A 22,970-nucleotide genomic window follows, 5' to 3' on the forward strand; every position below is an offset into this window, starting at 1 on the left:
GACTTCATGGCAGAGAGTCACACCAGAGAAGTGCTTCAGAGTAACACGGTACTGATTACAGTCCTCCTTTTCTCAAGTATAACTAGGTCACCACAGTTTACCTCGTGAACACATTTTCCTACCTCTGCTTTGTGTTGCCTGGCTGTCATCTCCAAGATCGTCTTCTCCTCCATAGGTTCGAATAGGGGATCGGGCATAGGAATGCTTTTGGATAAGGCTCTCCACACTTTCTCTGTGAAAGGAAACAAAATACTGTGTCAGTAATATCTCAAATAGCCTCCTAATTCATTAGGTTAAACACAATGAACTTGCTGCCTTTTCCCTGTCCAGATCACACCATTCTCACACAGACTCTCTAAATTACTTGAAAAAAGGTTACCCCATAGCAAAGAGTACTGGAAACATCAAACTTGGCCTCCAGTATTTTAACTTGCTGATTACCTCTTACCTGTGTGGTACTGCTTCTTCAGGAGACAAAGTAGAGAGAACTTCCCACTATATTTCCTGTGTGTGGTCTCAGACAAGGAATATAAGACCAGCACTCTTAATAAACTTGAAAATGCAAGTTCTGGGGTTATCATTGCTCAGTGACCAATCTGGGTTCAAAGAGATACCTGTGGTCCATCTCCTTTCAAACTGGTACTCTCCCATTTTTCTGAAATCAGGGACAAGAGACAGATGTGTCCACAAATGGCTCAGCTCTAACCATGTTCTCTCAGCATCAGTTGAGGCTGTTTCATAGCAGGAAATCTACAGATAGTACAGATCTCGTGCCATGTCTATTCTGGGAGGTTAGACGTGTCTGCCAGGCCCACAGCCCACTGGTGGCACAAAGCACTGAAGTCACTCAAACAGTTTTTAAATAGAAGGAAGGCATATCTGCATGATTAGCCATAGTAGTTTACAAGGAGGACCCAACCTTACACATTCCCAGCACGTTTCCATTAAGTAGGTGGCATTATACCAAAGATGTATACAACCTAGGCACATTTCCAAAATGGCTTTGACCTTCTGTTCCCATTTAAGAAATCTAGGTAGCAATAGGTGTTTGACTCTGCTGTTCAGTAAAGGTTTTGTCTGCATTTACCATTTGGTCATTCATACTTGCTAATGCCCTCCACTTGGAGAGTGTGGTTGTTGCAGAAATTCCAAGGAAAAACATTTTCCAAGTAACACAATAAATCACTATGGCACATGTTTTCCTTTCCTACAGAAAGCCCATTATGGTCATTTTGTCCTTAGTCTATCACTGGCATCATTACTTATGCTAGTCTCCTCAGAAAAAAATAAATAAAAGGGGGATCTTATCAAAGTGATTTACTTCTGTCAGGATTGGAAGTGGACTGAAAGCAATGGCAGTTCCTACATAGAGGATGATATAATTTAATTACTGCCTTTTAAGTGATTGAAGACAGTAGGCATATTGGGGCTATCTCAAAGAAGATTTTACAAAGAAAAAGACAGATGGCATTGCTTACATTATGTTCTGAATGCCTCTTGAAACTTTTTTTTTCTCTGAAGCAGAATGTGAGATGCAAGGAATTTTGCTTAGCCAAAACCACTACCTCTGATGAGTACAGAACAGCAGAATAAGGAATTAGACTGGTATTGTCTGAGTGATTTAGATAGCAGTCTATAAACATATTCATAACCAAAGACTTGCTGATCTTTAAAGGTCTGAAAAATAGATGTGATTCAGGTGACGGTCTATATTCTCTACTGATTTTGTTTCTAGTAATGATCTGCTTATAACAAGAGATATTACAGAATGTAATAATATCCTGATGCAGCAGAAACAATGCAGGCTCTAGTTTTAGTGCAGTGGGCCAAATTAATCTCTAAAACATTGGATCCAATGGTGGTTTGGGGATAAACTCACACCAATAAATTTACCTTTGAATTACCTACAGGGATTTAAAGCTAAATCAAATGCCCTCAATTATTGCAGACTAAATTCTTTCCAGATGGGTTTGTATGCTAGACAGAGAACTCTATTATTCTGTACAGTTGTCTTCTTTTAAAGAAAAAAAGCAAGATGACTTCTTAGTGAACCCTGAATCTGCAAAGTTTGGAACCAGGAAGCTATGTGGTAGGTTTATTCATTTATTTTTAATGTTGTAATGTTGCAGGTAGTATGCTAAAGGTTTTATAAGATTACTGTCATTCATTGACACACGAAGCAAAGGTTTTTATGTCAGATAGAATGGTCTAATGAGGAAACTTTTACCAAGGAAAGCAACTAATTTCACCAAAGCAGTTCCTCTTGCAGAGCTGTAATTTAATATTCAAAACTGTATATGCTGATCTTGCCTAATCATGTTGGTGGTTTAAGCTATAATCACAACACCCCACTAATTTTTCATTTTAGTGGTTGAGACCATGATTCATGTCATGGGCACAAAGCATTGAAACTCACACCAAAATTTAGGCACCTGGTCCCCACAGCCTTCAGGCAGAAACTCCTTTTTCCACGTGCAACACATGCTGCATATAAACCTCCAAACAGACCCATGAAACACAAAGGGCTGAGTAGGAAACCACCTAAGCATGCAAAAGGAAACAAAGGAAAACAAGAAGTGGTGCATTTTCTCCACTCATGAAGTGAAGAGTTATCTATGAGTTATCCCACCAAGCACTGCTTCTTCAGCCTAGAAAAACAAGAGCTGTAATCTGCACTCGGGTCTTCCCCATCCTCTACAAGAGCCATAATCTTTCCTTCCCTTTGAGTTTCAAAGAAAAGGGGTGGCAGCCTCTGCACTGTGCACAAATATTTTATGCTCAGAGAACATCACCCAGAGATCAAGTCTTCTTGGAAAGGAAAGGGGTTGCAGCTCATCTATATATGGAAACCTGGAGTTTCCCACATAGATTGGAAAGAGAAGGTGAACCTTCTCCATCTTTTAAAGGCAGAGGTGCTTTAGGACTTTATCCAAAGTAGAAGTATATGAAGGAACATTAACAAGAAGATTTAAGTGCTTGTGAGATCTAGCTCAAAATGCAGATATGAAGCTGGCAATCTGGAACACAGGTTCTTCATTATATCCTTTTGTCAACTGGGGCCAAAAGGACTTAAATCTCAAAATTTTCCTGAAAATTCTGTTTATGGCAGTGTGAACTGTTTGGGATATCCAGAATATGGTGCTCTGTAGAGTGGACCAAGAAAATAATTTTTTTGAAGTCCCAGTATATTATAATAACAATACTACTACTAAGAGGGAAAGACATTACAGTTTACTGACTTTACAGTTCTGCAGGCAACATCTTCAGATATCTTAGTGTGGTTTGAAGGATTTGTGGAAGTTGATCTAGAAATTACAGGACAATAAATCAATATTTGCTATTTTATGATTCTGCTCAACAAAAAGATTAGCAAGTGAAGAGTATGGTGGATTTATTTGTAAAGCTTTCCTTTAGTTTTTTTCAGAGCTGATTCACACTAAACTGGCTGAATAAAAGTTACTTCCAGTTACTCAGTGCTCAACTTCTGCACTTCTGTTACAGAGTTCGTGAGTAGACACTTGTTATCTAGTACTCGGACCTAGCAATTCTTACCTTTTAATGTGTCTTAGAACTCCACAGTTTCTTCTATTAGCAATAAACTTTGTTTTGAGAGAACACAAGCCGACAGCTGGATAAAGAAAAGATGTCTTTTTTCTGTCAAATTCTTTTGTGTGGTCTACCAACAATTTTCTGCCTTCTAGACTGCTCTTCGGCTCACAGATATCTTGTAAATACCCAGAGGAGAGGAAAAACACACACATAGGCATAATATATTACTGTGATTAAGCTGTGCTATTTGTAGAACTGGATAATAGTAGCAGATGACAGGCTGGAGAAGAGCAAGTTAGGGGCTAAACCTGTCTGACAAAAAGAGCTGTGTGCCAAAAAGAATGAAACTAAGCGTATATTGGCAAGCACATCCACAGTGAAGATGCTGAGGCAGGACAAATGTGAGGAGAGGTAACAGAAAAGGAGCTCAGGCTGATCCCAATGATCTGTGTTCCGACAGAAGTAAACCTTGAGCCCAACCCTCTCAATAAACCTCTGCTTATTATGAATGAGGCACTTCTCTCCTTTATGCAATAAATAAAACAGTGAATTTTGAACCAAGAATTGAAGGAACTGAAGAGTTGGAAGAATTTCTCAATTAGTAAGGTTTTAGGGTGCAGTGGGAGCATCTTGCCATTCTGCAGTTTTTAGCCTCTTGACTGAACATTTCACTCTTGTTCTTGCAGGCAACTGACTTCAAAACTAAACTTCCAGCTAGGGGTGCTTTACGTCTTGCAGCTACAAGCTGAGTCTTTGTCCTTGTTTGTTTAACAGTGCCCTGTATGTACAGAGTAGTCTCAGAGGATCAAAAGTAGATATAAAAATCCTGATGTAGCTGACAAATGACTCAGTAATACTTTACAGACTAAACCCAAGATCTTACAACGGATATGAACTGGGAGATGGTAGAAAACAAAGCTGAGCTGGGTAGCAATTGAGAAGACCTCCATGAGGGTTCTTCCTTTTGCCGTCAACCCAGATTACAGAAATTTTCTCAGGAGATGGTAAAATCCCAGGCTACCCTGAGCAGGATCTTTAATCAAGATGAAAGAGCAATGCTTCTTTGTAGGTGGAAGCAGGCATCTCTTTGATGATTCTTCATGTCACTTTTTGTGTGCCTTTTGCCTTGGCTGAGTAACATTCATTCACAGCAGCCCAGTGGTCACCATGACCGTAATTCTGGAGCACATGACCACGAGCCCTGCTGATATGGATGAAGGTCCACCCACCTTCAATGCACTGTCAACACTGCTTCCACTACATGCCTGCATGCACCTGAAGCTACAGATTTTCCCAAATTTGGCAGAGAGTGCACCCAGGGGATGGAGACAGGAAGCCTACCTTCTCCCTTTGGGATTAGAAGGCTTGAGGCAATACGTATTACAAAAGCTAAACTGGAACTAGCTTGCTAGAGCCAGGTTGACCTAGTACTCATCTTAAATCTAGACCATGGCTCCAAAGAGGATTGAGTTGATGTGATAGGCAGCCACACATTCCACTGGGAGCCAGAGTCAACCTTCTTTGAAGACAATACGCAAAACGCAGACTATGGTGAGAAAGACCAGGTGGTAGAGCAAAGCACTCTGAACTCATATATTCTGCAGAAGTTACTGTTTCAGAAATGACTACAAGAGGTACAAATTTCCAAGCAAAGTAGAGCAACACGTTTTTCTCTTTTTGTCCTTAGTATCCGAATGCTAGATAAGCAAAAAGGCAAGGATATCTTCAGAAACCACTCCATGTACCTGGTGCCATGGCATTTGTTTTTTTCTTTTTCTTTACAAGAAAAAAGGCAATGTTAATAAAAAAATTAACAGAAGGAAAATAATAAAATAATAAAACTAACAACTGTGTTTTTCTTGGCCATTCAGTTCAACACAAAGAAAAATACAGAACAGGATATAAAGTGTATGAATTATCAATTTGCAGCCTGAATGACTTCTTTAGTTCTGCATTTCAAAGGTTTCCTTCTTTTTGCGGCTGCCAGTTAGTATGTTTGGAAGAAAGCCCAGATAACAGAGACATCAGAAGTGAGGTGAGGTGAAGACAGATGGAATAAATGGACTGAGAAGGCACAAAAATAAACTTGTCGGAAGTTGCAGTGTAGTAGAACTTTTTTTTTTAAAGGGAAAAGATGACTAATTTGTCCAAGACACAAGTGGTAAAAATGAGTCTGTAAAAAAAACCCAACAAAACACCAAAAAACAACCTAAACAAACAAACAAAAAACAACGCAGCAAGAGGAACAAATACATTTCCACAACAACAGTTAAAAGTGAACAACAAACACTGTCAGAACCACTGTTCATATATCACTCAGCCTTCATGTTCCTGAGGACTTTAGTTGCTGTTTTACACACGCACAAACACACAGATGTATTAATTTGCTACATGTAGTTCCTCTTATACTGGCAGATAATTAGTACAGACTGACCTTAGGAACCTAATTCAGCTGTGACACGGTACACAGTACAGATCAAATCCTCAACTAGAACAAAGTAGCTCTGCTCCACTGCTTGTGTTAGAGCAGAACCAATTCCAGTCATGGAAGACCTAGGGCCCACAAAACTTCCTTGGCTCATGTGAACTGACGTTTAATTGGGCACAAAGGCTAATACAGAGCCACCGAACATTTTCACACAAAATCAAAACTGTTGGGCAAATACTGGATGACTGCAGTACTCCAAGAATACATGCAATTTAAGGAAAGAAGTGATACAGAAATTATATTATGAAAAATCTAGGCTTTGATGATTGCAGGAGAAAGAACAGGTGTATTTCCAAAGTGGTGTTTACTGGTGGCCCCCCCCGAAATACGCTATAATATGCATGGAGGTCACATAACCTGGTTGAAGCCACGATATGGGAAAAGTAATGACGCTTATGAAGAAGGAGCATAAGGTTATTAAATATACCCAATCCTCTAAACTGCAAATAAAAATGAGGAAAACAGCTATCTTTATATAGGGAACGGGGGAGAAAAAAAAGATAAGATTACATTTCTATTCTCTGACTTGGAAAAAAAGGTATATCAAAACTCTGTATCATTTTTTCCCCAAATATAGTGACGCATGTAACTCTTTCATAGCCAGCCCCGTGGAGTGTCACTTGATCCAATGACTGCAACCATTTCTTTCTGACAGCCAGGCAGAAGATGAGAGGTGAGGACACAGCAGTGCTCTGAAACTGAGAGGATGGGAAGTCCCTGGAAAACTTCCTCTGCGGTGGAAACAAGGGGTCTGAGCTCACATCAACCCCTCCCCTCATGCACACACAACACCTGCATGAGATGAGTGGAAAATGCTAGCAAAATGAAACCTTCCTATATTGTTTTGCACAAGTGAAAATATAGATAACAGAATACCTAAGTGGAAAATGAGCCAGGACATGAGTGCTTAAAAGGCTGGGAGCTGAAGAGATTTTAGCTGGCATGGGGGGCTGTTTGCTAACAACAAGCAGAGTTGGAGGAACCAGGTTTGAAGAGAATGTTTCAGGTGTCTAAATGCAGTCAGGTAGTGCTTTCTAGATGTCTTAAGATGTCCAAGCTATCTGCAATGGAAGGGATGATTCAGAAGATACAGACAATCCATCTACTCCTCTGGAGCAGCAGCTGGAGGCTGGAGTAAAATAAGCACATCTGGAATGGCACCAGATACCAAGTGTTTAGGCACTGGGGTCTCTGGTTTTCTCCCTAAATTAAGGATTTCACTTCTACCAAACTAAACAGAGATGATTGATCTCCCATGGCTAGTTGCCAACATTCACAGACTGAGAACTCACTCGGGATATAAGATCAGCTGGTGAATTTGACTTGTTGGAGAACTATGACAAAGCCCTACTTAACCGTGGACATGGGAGTGGGCTGTAGAAAGAATATTTTTTTGGCTGTTTGTAGGGTGCTTTCAAGGCTCAGGGAAGTTCTTCTAGACCAGCAGTAATAGGTGGGAATGGGGAGGAGGGTAGCACTGTGGGGTGAGCAGGGAAGGGATGGAGGAAAGGACTGCTGTGGACAGCACATCGTTAAGCACATGGCTTTGCTACTTCAGCAGGGTAGTGCCCATATCCAGGTATTGGCATGCGTTTAGCTTACAGCCTTGTAAGCTGGTACAATGTATTTCCATATTTCAGACATGAAGTTCCTCAGGGAGAAATTCAGAATCTGATTACCATGCAAATCCAGCTGGGATGCTGGGGTGCAGCTCTCTTACTTCCCCCATCCCCCAATCCTTTCTTTCTCTGCCTTAAAATCACTTGTGTGTGCAGCCATACTTTTCCATTACCTAAGCTGTTGCCTCTTGAAGTATGTACCCACCTCCCAGAACCATTATCGGACTTGTGCAGATGGTTTTACTTCCTTAGGTCTCTTTAATAGCTCAAAGTCCACACCCTGAACTTGTCTATCACATACTGGATCAAATACACAAGCAATGCTCCAATCAGGATTATGATATGTCAGCTCTTGTTTGATCATTATTAACAATTCAGTAGTTCCATTGATTTGCACTCATGAAATGATCAAATTTTTCACTGCATTGTTTGCATGACATTTAATTGCAATGGTGTCATTTATTTATGCTTATTTTTAAAAGGCACAACAACATAAATTCAGACTCAAAAAGAAAATAGTATGTTGGGTTCTGATTTTGCATCTTTCCTGGCTTTGGCACTTTTTTCTTAAGCAGAAGCATAAAGATGTTCCCTTAAAGCCTATCTCCACAGTGATTTGCTCTGCACCAGTCTTTTTCACAAATATTGCCATTAAAAATTATCGTGCTTATCCAGATTACTGCATTTGGCATCCCACAGTCAACACCACAGTTCTTCAAGAGCCACATTCCAATAATTGCTGCTAAATATTCAGCTTTTCAATCACAACCACTGTGGGAGTCTTTATAATAGAAGGAATAGAAATACCACATAAAAAGATCAAAAGGTGAATCAGCAACTTATCTAAATCACAGTAGCCTCAAACAAATTCTGCCCCCTCACCATAAACAGATTGCCACAAATAACGTATGGAAAGAGTTAGTTGCAGAAGGCATCTCATATCCTACTGAAAATTCAGCATCTACCAAACTCAGATTTTTTCAACGGTTAAAAGCTTTGCACTTATAGCTATCAGTATAATGAAACTACTGTAAAGTATTTAGGTAGGAGCAAAAGAAAATACAGGCACTTCAATAGCTTTGCTGTTGCCTACCTCCTCTACCATTCTACAAGTTTCACTACCTTTACTTGTATTATTTTAACTCTAACAAGTATAATGCAAACAGATTTAATCCTAAAGGCATGTGCAGCTTGAATTTCCTACACAGAGGCTGTAAATCTAGAATGGGAAGCCTGAAATCGTTAGTCACATATTTATAAAATCATATTCAATTAGGTTAAAAAAGTGCAATTTCTGTCATCATGTCATAAAAAGATGTGGTTTTTTTCTCAGATCTACTATAAAGAAAAGCCCCCTATATTGTTACAGATAGAGGCTGTTTTCAATCAGTTACAAGGAGCAATCCAATTACTGGATGGTTTAGTGCAGTAACTGACTCCAGACTAATTTAATTTCTTTAGGTCTCTAAAGATCAATTGATCTGATTTGTTTCCTTCCCCAAAGGCTGTTTAGGAAAAAGTAGGCTTAAATACCTGGTAATGAAATACAAAGCTCTGTACACTTTCACACTATTTAGGTCATTCGGAAAAGCTGGAACTCACAATAAATGAGTGCTCCCTTGGCCCTAACATTACAGGATGCTTTACACTATCATCACGGCACAGCACTGTGGATTACATATGCACATGCTTAGGAAGCAGCACATGGAAGGCATTTTCACAGCTTCTAGATAAATACTAACTTTTCAAGAGCTGTGCAAATGTGCATTTGGCCTGCGTGGTTATTTCCCCGAGACAGTGATCTCGTAGGAATAACTAAGTTTCCAGCTAGACAGAGCAAGTGTCATGCAGTCCTATTCAATGTATCACCTTCACCTAGTAGAGCATATTGCAACGGACATCAAGCAAGAAAACCTTCCTGCTGTCATATCTCACTTTTCTATTACTTTTGCTTTGTATCAGAGTTCTTTAAGTAGTTTTGCTGGTACTAAGATGAAATCTATAGAACCAGTGGGCACTTGGAGAATGACATTCTCATCTGCCTAAATATTTTGATGCTGGAACTGAAAAAAAATTGGTATTTTGAGACCGTATCAGGTAACTTTAGAAATCCTCAAAATCTCTTACCAGCCCTCTTGTCTGTTAACACTTTAACTATCTCATTATTTGATGTGTTAGGCAGCAGGTTTTGTTTTTTAAAATACTGCTGTTGCCTGATCAGTGTTAAGCTTTCCCATTTAAATAAAAAAAACCCCAAACTTTACCCAAACTTGGACTCTCAAATCCAGAGATTTAATGTCATTTCAATACTTTTCCCATCCTATTTCATGCACTAATTGTATGTTTCACATTTGGCTACCTTATCTTTCATGGCAACATTCAAGCATGGGCTAAGCAGCCTATCTCGGTCTCTATTCTTACACTTATCAATAAACAAAAGGGCATTGCGGTTTATGCTCAGTGTTTCTGACTCCATGCCATGTGCTGTTATAATAAGATGTACTCTGGAAAAATTCCCTTCATATCCAGCACCACGATAGTGGGTTCATCTGCACAGAGGTAACTAAGTTTTTCTGCCAGCTTATCTATTCAGACTGTCTCAGCCCTTGCAAAGCTGTGTCATTTGATATTGCCTGGCTGTAAAACAAGGAAGCTGAAATGTGAAAAATCAAACTCTTCTCTTCCTACGTATCCTTTCTTGACTATTTATTGCATAAAAACCTGAGCTTTGGATGTTGTTTGCCTTTGTACTCTGTCAACACAGCAAGCTGTGGTATTTTAATTAAATCTGCTTTGCTTTTCTTTCCCGTTTTCAGCTAAGACTTTCACTTAGGAAGTAACTTTTAATAACTTTGTGAGTGTGCACTGAAATCTACAAGCTTGCTCTCCCAAATTACTGTTCTTACACCCCATTACTCAACGGATCACTAATGATCTGGTCACTAGTAAGGTACAAAATATACCACTATTTCCCAGCCACGGACCTGCTTAGATTGATATACTTCTGAAATGCTGTAAAGATTTTCTTTAGCTGTATGAATAAGACTGTGTTGAGCAGTTTATCCCCTACATACACGCACAAAAGATGCTTCCGATACATCTGGATATCCCCACACAGAAAGATAGAGGGGTTTGCCTTCTCCAAACTCTCTTTCATGATTGTGTGCTCACAGGAAGATTAGGATAAGCTATATCCATCTCCACTGAGTTCTCGTCCAGCCTATAGGACACAAGCAGCTTAATTTGCTTCATCAGCTAAACTATTTGACAAGATCTCATAAAAATGTGATGCACTGGAAAGCTACCAACAAATGGAACCTTATTTCCTACTCAGCTATGAGTTAATGCTTCTGTCCCTGTGGCAGCAGTTGCTTATAATGAACTGTACACACACAAAACTCAACAGTTTCCAGATAAAGCTTTCCCCTGATGCAGCCTGCAGTACAATTTTGGTGAAACAAAAATGGCATCTTTGTCGTCAGAGTGGGAGTTATGGGATTTGTCCTGATGGCAATAATTGCTGACTTCAGTGTCTGGGACTGCTGAAGTGTATTTTGGGAAGCTACTCTCTCTCTTTTCCACTGTGTGGAGCAGTGCAGAGCTATAAAGATGTTTTTCACAGGACCACTGCCCTTGTTTCCCAGTGACCCAATTCACAGCCCTCAATAGGATTAAATGGCACGATAAGAAAAATGCTTTTCATTTGGAAGTTGCAAAACTGACCCTCTCCCCCCTTCAAAAAGCCCCCTCAGGGAGATGAATTTATTGGCCCCAACTGGAACAGATGTCAAAACTCAAAACAGCTCTTTCTTTATAAAGTTTATATGTATTTTTAAAGGAGGTGGAGGAGGCTTACTATATGCAACAAGATAACGTTAAAATGCACAGCTTCTCAGGAGTTGAAAGGATGCTTTTTCCTACAAACTCTCTCTTCTCTTTATCTTATCTGCCTGGAAAGTAAACAGAAAGTTCCCATTACCTCTCGATATCAGTGAGTCTGGAAGAGTCCCGGAATCCTTTAGCAAAAGGGTTGCTGTCAATTTTCAACTTTGTTATCTGAAAACACAGAAAAGACCAATGCAACATGAATGTAGTGTTAAAGTACTGCAGCGTACAAAGTGTTAACCAATCCATCCTCCTGACTTAAATGCTAATTTTATCCATGCGCCTTGTGTGTGTGCATGTGTGCTAGTTTTGAGATGCTGCAAAGCTAGGAAGACAAACTGGGGTGTATTACAAATATGGCAATGGAAAAATCAAAGGGCACAGTGGGCTCAGCCTTCATGTTACCCAGAGCCGTAGGAACGCACGCACATACAGCATTACTGCTTCCAAATACTTTAACAGCATGAATCAGGTTGCCTTTTCCACAAGCAATACACAGCACCCTGCTGAAGTCTGAGCTTCGTTGATGGAGCTGCACATCAACTAGTATGAGCCCGAAGTCAGAGCCGCTGCCTGCAGATACAAATGCCCTTGGCCAGACCTACCAGCCATCACAGACGGGCAGTTTAACTGTTTTGCATGGAAAGAGGCTGAGGAAAGAAAGGAGGGAAGTAAAATGTGGGGAGAACTCAGATTTAAAATGACAGAAAGGAGTTAAAGGAGTAACCCCATTAAAACCATTACAGTCCTAGAAAACCAGAGATCTTGCAACAAAATACCTCCTCCCTTCTATGAACCTGCCCAGCGCAACCTGTCAGCCTTTCCATTCTGCCAGAGTAACCCACTGATCAAGAGTCCCTCTGCCCCAAAGCATCAGGGCTCCCCCTAACTTTGCAGTGACATTTTTCAGGTGTAGGTGGCGGCTTCCACTGTGTTTTTGGGGGGGAAATCCAAGAAGAAAATACACCATTGCCCTTGTGATATTTTCTACTTGTGCAACAAAATGAGATTTGGCAAGTAAAACCTGAGTCATCAATACTTTGATTTTCCAGCCTTACTACTTCTAAGAAAACAACCGTAAGTGGGAATGAGGGACAACATGGGACCTGTCCTGCAAGCCAGTGAATGCCACCAACTCTGGCTGAAGCCCATGAAAATCCATGGGTCTCAGCATTTCAACTCAGCAGCTACATCAGCCTGGCTCTCCTCAAAAAAGCCTGTATTGAAGAGGCCACAACCTCAGTTTTAATAGTCGGCCCTCAAGACTCAGAAAGAAAGGGGATCTTTTCCAAATCCTCAAACAATCAAATGCTCTCAGCAAAGGTATTTCAAAATGGAATGGCTGCTCCTCCAAAACTAAAATAAAAGCAAGCAATCAAACCCCATTTTTCATTCTGAGAAAAAGTTCTTCTGTGAGGGAACCACAGAGAGAGAGGGACAAGCCTACCAAAACAAAACCTGGGTACTTAATTACTGGTCTGTGGTACATGAACGATGTGCTGAGTGGCTGCTCCTACAGCTGCCACAGACCTTCAGTGCCACTCTGGGAAACTCACTGCACCCCTGAGCTGCTACCTTCCCTGCCCCATGTTTTGGGCCCATTTGGGTCAAGCTGCCTGGGGAAGGTCATTGCTTTGAGTCACTAAGCAGGAAGCGCTGCAGTTCACTAGTTGTTCCTATGCGCTGGTCAAATAGCTTGAGATCTCTGTGCTGGCTGAGAGTTTGAAGCTGTCCCTTCATGCAGGTTGAAATGATGGAAACTACCTGAACACTAGCTCTTGTCACAGATCTCGTCTCATCCTGCTCCCAAGATATCCATAAAGCCCTTGATGTAGTCACCTTGCAAAGAATGATGGATTAGTGCTTTATATACTCAAGTATTTTATGGTAGCATTTTGAAAACTACCTTGAAAAAAAAAGGCAAGCTCTAACTAGTTCCATTGACTTAGATCACCAGCACTCCAAGCCAACTATGCTGCAGAACAATAAGGATGTCTCTTCATCTCCAGAGCATATTTTCACCAATCAAACTTCTATTTTCCTAATATTAAAGATTTAGTATGACATCACAAGAGAAAATTTCTGTATCCACCAAAGCCAGATGAGACTCACAATCGTTTATGGCCATATTTTTCCTCAGAGACCGTCTCACAATCAGAGAACATCTGCTAGAAAGCATTTTAAAATGAAATCTGACCTACAATTCAACTCTGTGGCAGTGGTTTGACTGTTTAAATAAATGCATGCCCTTTAAATCTTAAATTATGAGATAGTTTGTTGAAAGTGTAATGTATTTAGCTTTTATCTAATAACCTCCAGAAATGTAATCAACCCCTCCTTAAAACAGTTCTGAAAGAAATGGCAAAAATGAAAAAAGGCTCCATTTTCATTAGTCATAAATAAAATGACAGCATCAACCTCTAGGGGTTCCGGAGCTGTTCCATTGAGAAATTTTCCAGGACTCAATGTATGTGCTTTGGGAAGGTTAGTTTAGAAATATCTCTGTTGTAAATATTGTCAGTAAACACAAATCCATCCTACAGAAATAAATTCCAAGTTTAGTTGGTTTTGTGCCCATTATTTTGCTGGGTTTTACAGAAGGTTAAGGGGAAAAATCTAACTGCCTGGCCAAACATTATGTTCTTGAGATTGCCAGGTGCTGAATGTGTTCCCTGCAGCATTCAGATACAAACCTGCACTTAAAATCAATACGTTCCGATACTAAAGACTTAAAACAGGATAGAGGGTCTGTCATAAGGACCAACTTACTACTACTATTGTCTTCAGAGCTTCTTTGGACTCCTATATAGTAGTTCCACTTTATTCAGAGCATTTAGAAATTAATTAATTTTCCTTCATATTAAGAAATGTGCACCTCTTTAAATAATGCAGCAGGTACATTGACCCTGTGGTGCTGCCTGCCCACGTGTCTGGACAGCACTTACATTTTTCTTAACTTGGGGGAATTAGAGAGGGAAAGAAGGTTGTTTTGTTTTGAAGTGCCATAGTCATTTCGCCCTTAAAGCACACTCTGAATCGCACTGAAGCCAACAACATATTTCCACTGACTTAAATGTTAAAACCCTATCCACTGTCAAGCAGAACCCCTGCTCTCTGTTTACATACGTCCTAAAATTACTCATTAGCAATCCATTGTTATGATGTCCTCCATTTTGTATATATTATTCACTGGCATGCAAATTGAAGCTCAAACATCTGGAGGTAATTTGGGCAGCCTCTGAAAAGTATATCTCTGAGTGATTTCCCTTACGTTTGAGCTTTACAGCTTAATTAGTCAACTTTTTAAGCCCAGGAAATCATCATATGCAAACCAGAATATCTCTCAGCAAATAGCTTGTGGCATGAAAGATCACTGCAAATAAGAAGAGTTCCTTAATGAGCTATAATTAGAAAAGGACTAAACGATGCCAACAGATTTGTATAGATGAAGGGAAGACAAATAAAAGCCTCTTTCATGTCATCTTTACTCCCATTAATAACCCTTATGGCCCTTTGAAGCTCATCAAATTATATGTATATGTAAGAATTACTCCTGAATATTAATTAGGTTGGACAAGGTCACTACAGACATTAGTATGGAAAGGTAGGTTATATTAGAAACATTCCTAGTTTAGACTGGGGAAAAGGGAGTTTTCAATAGGGCAGGGTTTAGTTAAATCCATGGAAATTCACAATTGTACTCACCAATTGATTCTGGTAGGCGGTAACAGCTGTAAAAACTGTTTCTGGAAAGATAAATGTCCTGAACTCTTCCGATTTCAGATTTAGCAAAGAAGCTGTGTGATCCTTCTTCTTAATAATGTGGACCCTTGGCTGGTACTTGTGCATGGAGTTCAAAATGATCTGCAAGAAAGAGTGAGAAGGCACTGTCCTGAGAGGACGGTTAACAAAACCCTCAAAGGCTGTAAAACCATAGGGGAGAAACAAGATCCAATTAACACTGCAGGGGAGACATCTGAAATCTAATGAGCCAGGGGCTGATTTTCAGAGCAAAGTCTCAAGCTCCTTCAAGCGGTTCCAGAAAATTAAGCTGGAAAAGCAGGTATCCCAGGAGCTAGTTTCCTCCTCTCACTCCTACGGCACTGGTGAGCACACGTTTTTTAAGCATAAATACCTGTTCCTACAGGTGAAGCATTTTACACAGAGAATTTGCTATTGCTAGCGTGTGCTCCAGTTTTCAGGTGTCAGCTGCAAGTGTAGATATGTAATTCTCGAAAGCTCATGATTGAGAATCCACACTTGTAAAAATGTGCAGGTGCAAAATGAAAACAGCCAGAAAAAATAAACCCAACAAAAAAAACCACCACTACCACAAACGAGGTGACCAAAAATAAAACTCCCCAGATCCTTTTTAAAGGGGCAAACCTTTAAAGCAAATTGCTTCACAGATGCTCTTCACCGCAGACTACCAAAAATGACAGCAAGGAGGAAACCCAGTACAGAACCCCAAAATTACTACATTTTGCCATTTTATCCTCATTAATAACCATTTACGAGCTCCCAAGATAATTCTAAATCCAATGTAACAACTAACTAATTTCAAAGTTCATTGGCATCACACCGAGAGTCCCACATGTTTTAGTTACCACTGGCTGGAAGCCTGTTTGGCTGCCTCTAACCACAGTATTACAATATAAGAATTAAATACAGAGCTCAGTTCACACCAGTCCTTGTTTTGGATATAATCACAGTCACAAGACCAAATTGGCAATAGTGTGGGTGGTTCTATTTTGCAGGGGCCATAATGACGTTACAGCCAGCTCTGTACATCTGGAATAGCTAATGTGCATGCCTCAAAAAACATGAACTTCAGCTGAAACAGAGCAAACTTGGTGCAGTATTTCATGCTAACTTAGTCAATGCATTGGAGCAGGGAGCTTAGAGAAAGCTTTGTCATGGCTAAAATTTCCATCAGTGCATTCTTCACTGTTCCTTTGGGGCCAAATATTGTTCTGATTCATACTGACTTTGGGGGAGACACACAGCAACAGGAGTCAGTAGACTGATAGGGAACCATAATCCTGGAAATGTTGCATCTCCTTTTTTAACAACTCAGGTCCTTTCTCAAACCACTTCACCAATTTATATATGCACACACACAATGGCCATTAACTTTGCCATTAATATCCTCAGCACTTTTCCCTCTCTTTGTAAAATATTGTCTTACCAGCCTTGTTACTTGGGCTGCTGTGAGCAGCTACAAAATACATTTTAAAGGACGGTACACGGATGGTGATGAGCTTACTAAGGGGTTAGCCCACAGAGCTCAGTGCTTCCCATTGCCTTTCAGGCTATGTTATGGCATTACATCTGAGGAGCAGCCGAACGGAAAGAGGAAAAGGCTGTGACAGGGCAGCTCCCACACATTCCCTTTCCTTTCACTCCTCTGTGAATGCAAATTGTGATAAAGAAACCCCATTTCTCAAACAAGACCATGTAATCCTTTACAAAAGTTTTCTGAAACCCAAAGGGCACACGAATAATATTCTTTGCCTCTATGCTCTACCCATACATTCCCACCAGAGGCAAACAAGGTCATTCAGGTACAAAACAAGTACCAAATGCAGCCAGAAGGTCATAAAAGACCCGTGGCCAAGGTTAAGGTCACTGTTTTCTTTTTGTGAGGGACTTTGTATGTAATGCTCCATCTGCATCCCTGAACAGGCTGCCAGCACTGCAGTACTCACTGATAATAAAGTCAGTGGGATATTGCAGAGATGCCTCTTAATATTCGTGCAACTTCTTATGTTAAGACCATCAAAACAGCAGAAAGGAGTTAGATACACAAGGTGCATTGCACAGAGTAGCCCCCAAGGGTGGTCTCAAAGTCCAAGCAGTTCTCTACCTGCACAGAGTAGCTATTATCACACCCCAGATGCCAGCTCTGCGATATTCACGCTTGCGTGCCCAAGAGAAACGTCAGGTGCGTGTATACTTACGGTAGCCCCCACAGCACATGCTTACTGGCTGTACATTGTGGTCACAGGCCTCCAGCCCTCCCATCTGCCCTCGTGCTGACAGCCTGCAGCAGGGGAGATGACCAGAATCCATCCTTATAGGATCCTCTTTGCTGTAAGGTCAGGCAGGTTTGTAGGCATCTGGCTACAGACTGGTCACCAGAAGCAATCTGGATGCCAGCTGCAAAATCCCTGAGGTATCTTTGAGTTCAGGAACTATGCTGCAAATGCAGCTTCCATATTCACTGAAGAAGAGCGTTACCAGGCAAAGTTTTCTTTCTAAAAACATGGAGGTTCCTAACATCTGCCAGGTTGACTTTAAAAAAAGAACCCAGGGTATAACTCCCTGTGGCTATTTTGAAATGCCTGCTTTCACAGTTACTTGTTGGTCATCTTAACACCTCTGCATTCATTTCTCCAAAGATTCGTGTGTTTGAATTTTGCTATCATAAATGCCAGAAAGGCAATTACAATGCTGCATACAGTGATGGCTCACCTCACCATAAGCCAGAAACAGTGCCACCTCACTTAAGGGTAACCAAAAGTCCTAAAAGAAGTAGTCACTGTGAAAAACATGACCAGAACTCCAGGAAAAAAAAACAGAACACCACGATCATAACTGCTCCACAATCAGAAAAACGGGAATTAGTTGCTTGGCTGTAAAAATCCAGACAGAACCCATTTCCTTCCTCTAGTAAGGAGATCTGAAAGTGTTTCCATGGAGCAAGCTGTATGTCATGCACACAGAGATAAGACTTCTGCCTAATGCTTGCAGAGAATATGTAAGTAACTGTGGGGTTATGCACATTGCTGAAGATACACAAGCAGAGATGCTTGCCAGCTCCAAAAGTCTCTGAATAAAAGAAAACAAACAAATGCCTCTTCTCTTCAGATTCCTTTTCAGGAAATGAACCATCCTACAAATAAACCACTACAATTACCTTAACGACCAAGACTGTTTTCTGGAGGATGGAGAAAGCAAGGAACTAGAACAAACTCGAAACAGGTTGGATCCAGATTCTCTTCCTGTAACTAAGACTTAAAGGTGTCTTTTAGGTCATTAAAACTTTGTCATGAACCAACAGGCCATATCAAATATAATTAAGAATTTCGCAGGTCAGTTAAAAAAATTCCATCAGTGAAGAAGGGGTCTTTCGAACTGAAGGGAGAGGTTTCAGGAGGCATTTCAGTTCTCCCCTTCACTTAGTACATGGGAGCTTAGAAATGCCATTGGTCATAGTGCCATTAGCCTTCCTTAAAAGCTCCAAGGAATGATATTTTTCCTTAATTCTATTAGGCATCCAATGATAGTATTTACATAGATTCAATAAGGGAGCACATAAAACAACACCCTCATTTGTGATATAAAAAACCCACAAAATATTTAAAAAGGAGTGCTCCACAAAGTTGTGACACCTGTCACACAGATCTCAGTAAAGGAACAAGCCTTCAGGGTTTATTCTTAACTGAACATGCAAAACTTTGCACTGACTTTTTTGGTTATCCAGACCCTTTGCACAAAGAATGGGTTCCACCTCTTCCACTTCTTGGAAAGTTAATCAGGAAGCCACATCTCAGAGGCTAGAGCTCATTTTCTGCTACTGCCTGTATCTGAGACAATTACATCTTCTTGTTCCATCACGTCTCTGTTCCCGACAGCTTCTCAGACCTACTACTTCTTTATACTCATCTGAGCTTCTGGGAACTGCACTGCTCCTAACTAGTTTGCAATATACTGCTGCAAGCCCTTTATTAGAGGCACACATGGCCCCTGTTATGATGAAAAATGCTTCTTTTTAAGTGCGCACGTATACTGCTCTATCATCACTCAGTGATAGAGCCCACAAATCTTCAGCTTTGCCCTTCTAAGGATTATGAAATAAGAGAAAGAAAAAAAAAAAGAAGACATTCTCCTCCTAGTCAGGCAGGGAGCAATGGTGGGAACTGGATTCAAGAAAAATATACCCACAGGCAGAACTTTACAAAAGAACGACACAAAGGCATTTATCTGGGCTTTGTCTTTTTTTTGGTTTAAACTACTTTTGCTGTTGTTGTTCCCAGGATGTATTTTAAATGATCGTGGCTGTAGTTCAATTTTTAGGTCTTGAATAAAAATTGTCTTTTGGATAAGAAGCATTTGCACAGAACTCAGCTCAGACAAACAGCTACTATCTCACACTGTCCAAAGATGTAACAAATACCACACTAGTGGAGAGATTTCTGATACCGTGTATGCCACGGTTATTCAGCATTACAAGTTTGTTACCCCTACACATTTCAGCATTCAGAATCACTCCTCTCTTCCCAACAACTCATTTACTAACACTGCTTTACACTCATTATTCTTAATTACCCATTCTCAGCCAACAACCCTTTCAAATCTGTCCCTCTGTACCTCCAGCCTTCCCCTGGGGAGCTGCCAACCCCACAGGAAACACTTTAGGTCTTCCTTTGTAATTTGGAGGGGCTACAAAGCTGCAGCTGTTCTTGCACTTTACAGGATCTCTGGGGAGGGGACAGGACCCAACCATCTACCATGAAACAGTCAGGAAGCTGAAGGAACTGTCCCCACTGATGGAGCATAGTAGGAGCTCAGAGCTATCAGCTCTGCATCCCATTTACCAGCTTCTAGCCTTAGGTCTTGTGATAACAAACTGGTACCAACCAGAGCCAGAACTTATCTCCTTTGAAGTCCATTCCGTGGCAACTTGACTTGCAGGTAGTCTACAGTTATTCTGAGGGCAATTGAGGCACACTTATTTTTACAATTCAACAGCCCTTGCTTTGGGGTCACATCAGTATTTTCTGCTGACTCTGTGCCCTTGCTGGAAGTCTGGAAGTACAAGATCTCTTATTTATGGACCCAACATTAACAGGTTGGCTGTAATGAGAGGGAACTTCCAAGCACACATGGAAAAGCATCCAAGCTTTCTAGTCACTGCACATGGCAAAGCATACTGCCAAGTCATGTGGGCACAAGCACAACAAAAAGCTCATCTGCCTTGCTTCTCTTCATTGCTCTGATGCTTGTCCCCACTCTGAACTTGTCCCCAGTGGATGTCCTGCCTCTGACAGCAGTAGGAGCACAATTTGAGTACTTGCACTGATGTGAGCCCTGCCTCATGAAAGTAAAACAAACTGATTTCTGAAGTCACCCCGTCCTCTACAACAGAGATTAAAACCCATCATGTTTAAGCTTTGCTCAGCATCGTCCCGCACTGCGGTACGAAAGGCTGGCCAAGAAAGGTGTAACATGGGGGCCACAGTAGCCTTTCCCCATTGTGGTTTCTCTCCCACAAGCTTAGTCCTGTGGCAAAAGCTAGTGATTCCCCTTCAGCAGTTCCTTTACCCTTTCCCACAAGATGGGCTACTCACATGGCCATGCTGATCCAGCTCATTGTTGGTGAGTTTGACTTTTTCAAAGGACACCATCTGCTTCAGCAGTTGCTCTCCAGTGAATGGCGAGTCAGGGTGCACGTACAACCTGAAAAACACAGGGATAAAGCCTGCTCATACAAAAAAAGTCTCACCTTTTGCCTTATGTGTGGACATTACTTCTGTACGAAATCAAAAAGCTCGCAATATCTTGCTTTCATGATATGTGGTGGGTTTACAGATATGAATTTCCTGAGAGCTTAGGATGATACAGAGCTGCTACTCAAACAAGATACACACACTCTTCCCCAAACTAATGAATGCCTGAAGTATTACCATAACAGAAAGACAGTAAACCAGATGACTTGAGTTGTTTAATTTGTTGGAACATAATGAAGAATCCCATGTCCAAGTGCTAGATTGCTCTCTAACCATACCTATTACTTTATCTAGTTATCTAAAATGGAGACATTAACTAACATTTGCTGTTGTGTCTTTTCCCAAATGAAAAATTGATCATGTCTTTCCCCACAGCTGTACTAACAAGCACTTAAAATAACAATGATTACAGCTCTGAGAGAAAAAACATGGTGTCATAGAGAGATAATGGGGGAATGTAGATAAAAATGCATTTTTCTTTATATGTAACATTAAGCTGTGATAATGATTTTAACCTGCACTCGATCACACATTAGCTGTGGTGACATCTGTTTATAAGAAGCTGAAGGCTGCAGGCCAGCACAGTGGTCTGACATGGAAAAATTAATTGCAGGTCTGTAATTAACAATACACCACTTAGAAAATTAAGCAGAAGAAAAGCACGGAAGACATGGAGATACAATGATATATACTTTACAACTACACTAATTACAAGTACCTGGCTATTTAAAAACAGTGATTTTACAGGAATGGTGTACTGCTGAAAATTATTTAACTAAAACCTTCTTTTGTGATATTGAATTAAGAGCTGAACCAGACCTTCAGCTAGTGCAGACTAGACTTCTGCTGCTGCTGTCAGTGTTGGTTATCACTCACTGAGAGCCTGACTCTCATTTTGGGTGATGTCTTCAGCCACATGGATGGAGTTTTTCCCATCAGGTGGGTGGGACAGCACTGAGATGCCAGGTCAGAAAGATAAGTATTTGTTGTTATTGAGCTACAATTTTGGTTAGGCAAGAGAATGGAAAAAAACCAGTAAATGATGAGGTTTAAGTCTCTGATAGACTACAGTGATCCCTAATCAAGGAACGCCCATACTAAAGACTCTGGGGATCGCAGCTCTGTTGCTCAAAGAGGAAGGAGATTTGATTCTGCATTCTCCATTTTTGCCAACAGTATCCCCAAGACACAGTGAAACTAAAGTTTTACTGGCACAGCTTGCTTCGGATGTGCAGGATGTTTTCCTTACCTTGATCCAAAGCACAGCTTGGCTGGTATAGCTATGTCCAGGGGAGGGATACTGAGCTAGGGTTCCTGTTGCAATAAAATACTCCTGACATACAGGCATCCTGACTGCTGTCAACTCTGCTGATTGCACTGCAAGGCTCATGAAAAATCATGATGTGCCTAAGAACCCAAGACCTGGAATCCTGTTGTGTCAAAAGAATGTTACCTCTCGTGAAAATTAACCTTGCCTTCCTGAAAAAAAAATGTTAAAATATCAGTCTTTAGAACCCTGCATTAGAGAAGGCAAATAAGGCTCCCTAACATGTCCTGCAACATTTCAGTTAGTCTTATGATTTAGGTTTTTTTTGAGCTTTACTCCTGATTTTGACTTTCTGGATAGCCTGAGCTTCTACACCTCAGAGAAGAGAGTTGAAAACCAGACCTATCACCCTTCGAAGTAGAAGCTGACAATACCATGAGTACCCACAGGCAAACAAATAAAAGAAATAAATGTGCAGCACAGCACACAAGGCTCCCCTAGAAGTTTGCATGGGCTTTGCTGCCAGATATGAGGGGCTGCTCACTCCAACTCACAAAGGCATCAGAGCTATATTTGGATGTGAATTTTCTCCATTGTATATAATGTTTCATGATACACGCAAGATTTAGGTACTGCTTCCTTCTTGCATA

At 40.7% G+C, this 22,970-nt stretch overlaps 1 protein-coding gene across 1 annotated transcript in view; it reads right to left on the reverse strand.

Annotated features, from left to right (window-relative positions):
- The window catches only part of TBX20 (T-box transcription factor 20), a 34,320-nt gene that overhangs the window by 4,794 nt on the left and 6,556 nt on the right, over nt 1-22,970 (reverse strand). Inside the window, exons 4-7 of the mRNA XM_069859834.1 lie at nt 20,895-21,003; nt 15,247-15,405; nt 11,636-11,712; nt 123-232 (exon numbers count right to left, since the gene is read on the reverse strand). Coding sequence (XP_069715935.1) covers nt 123-232; nt 11,636-11,712; nt 15,247-15,405; nt 20,895-21,003 — 455 coding nt within the window. The remainder of the gene's footprint in view (nt 1-122; nt 233-11,635; nt 11,713-15,246; nt 15,406-20,894; nt 21,004-22,970) is intronic.

This window comes from Phaenicophaeus curvirostris, chromosome 6 (assembly GCF_032191515.1).
Source record: "Phaenicophaeus curvirostris isolate KB17595 chromosome 6, BPBGC_Pcur_1.0, whole genome shotgun sequence".
NCBI classification, from domain to species: domain Eukaryota; kingdom Metazoa; phylum Chordata; class Aves; order Cuculiformes; family Cuculidae; genus Phaenicophaeus; species Phaenicophaeus curvirostris.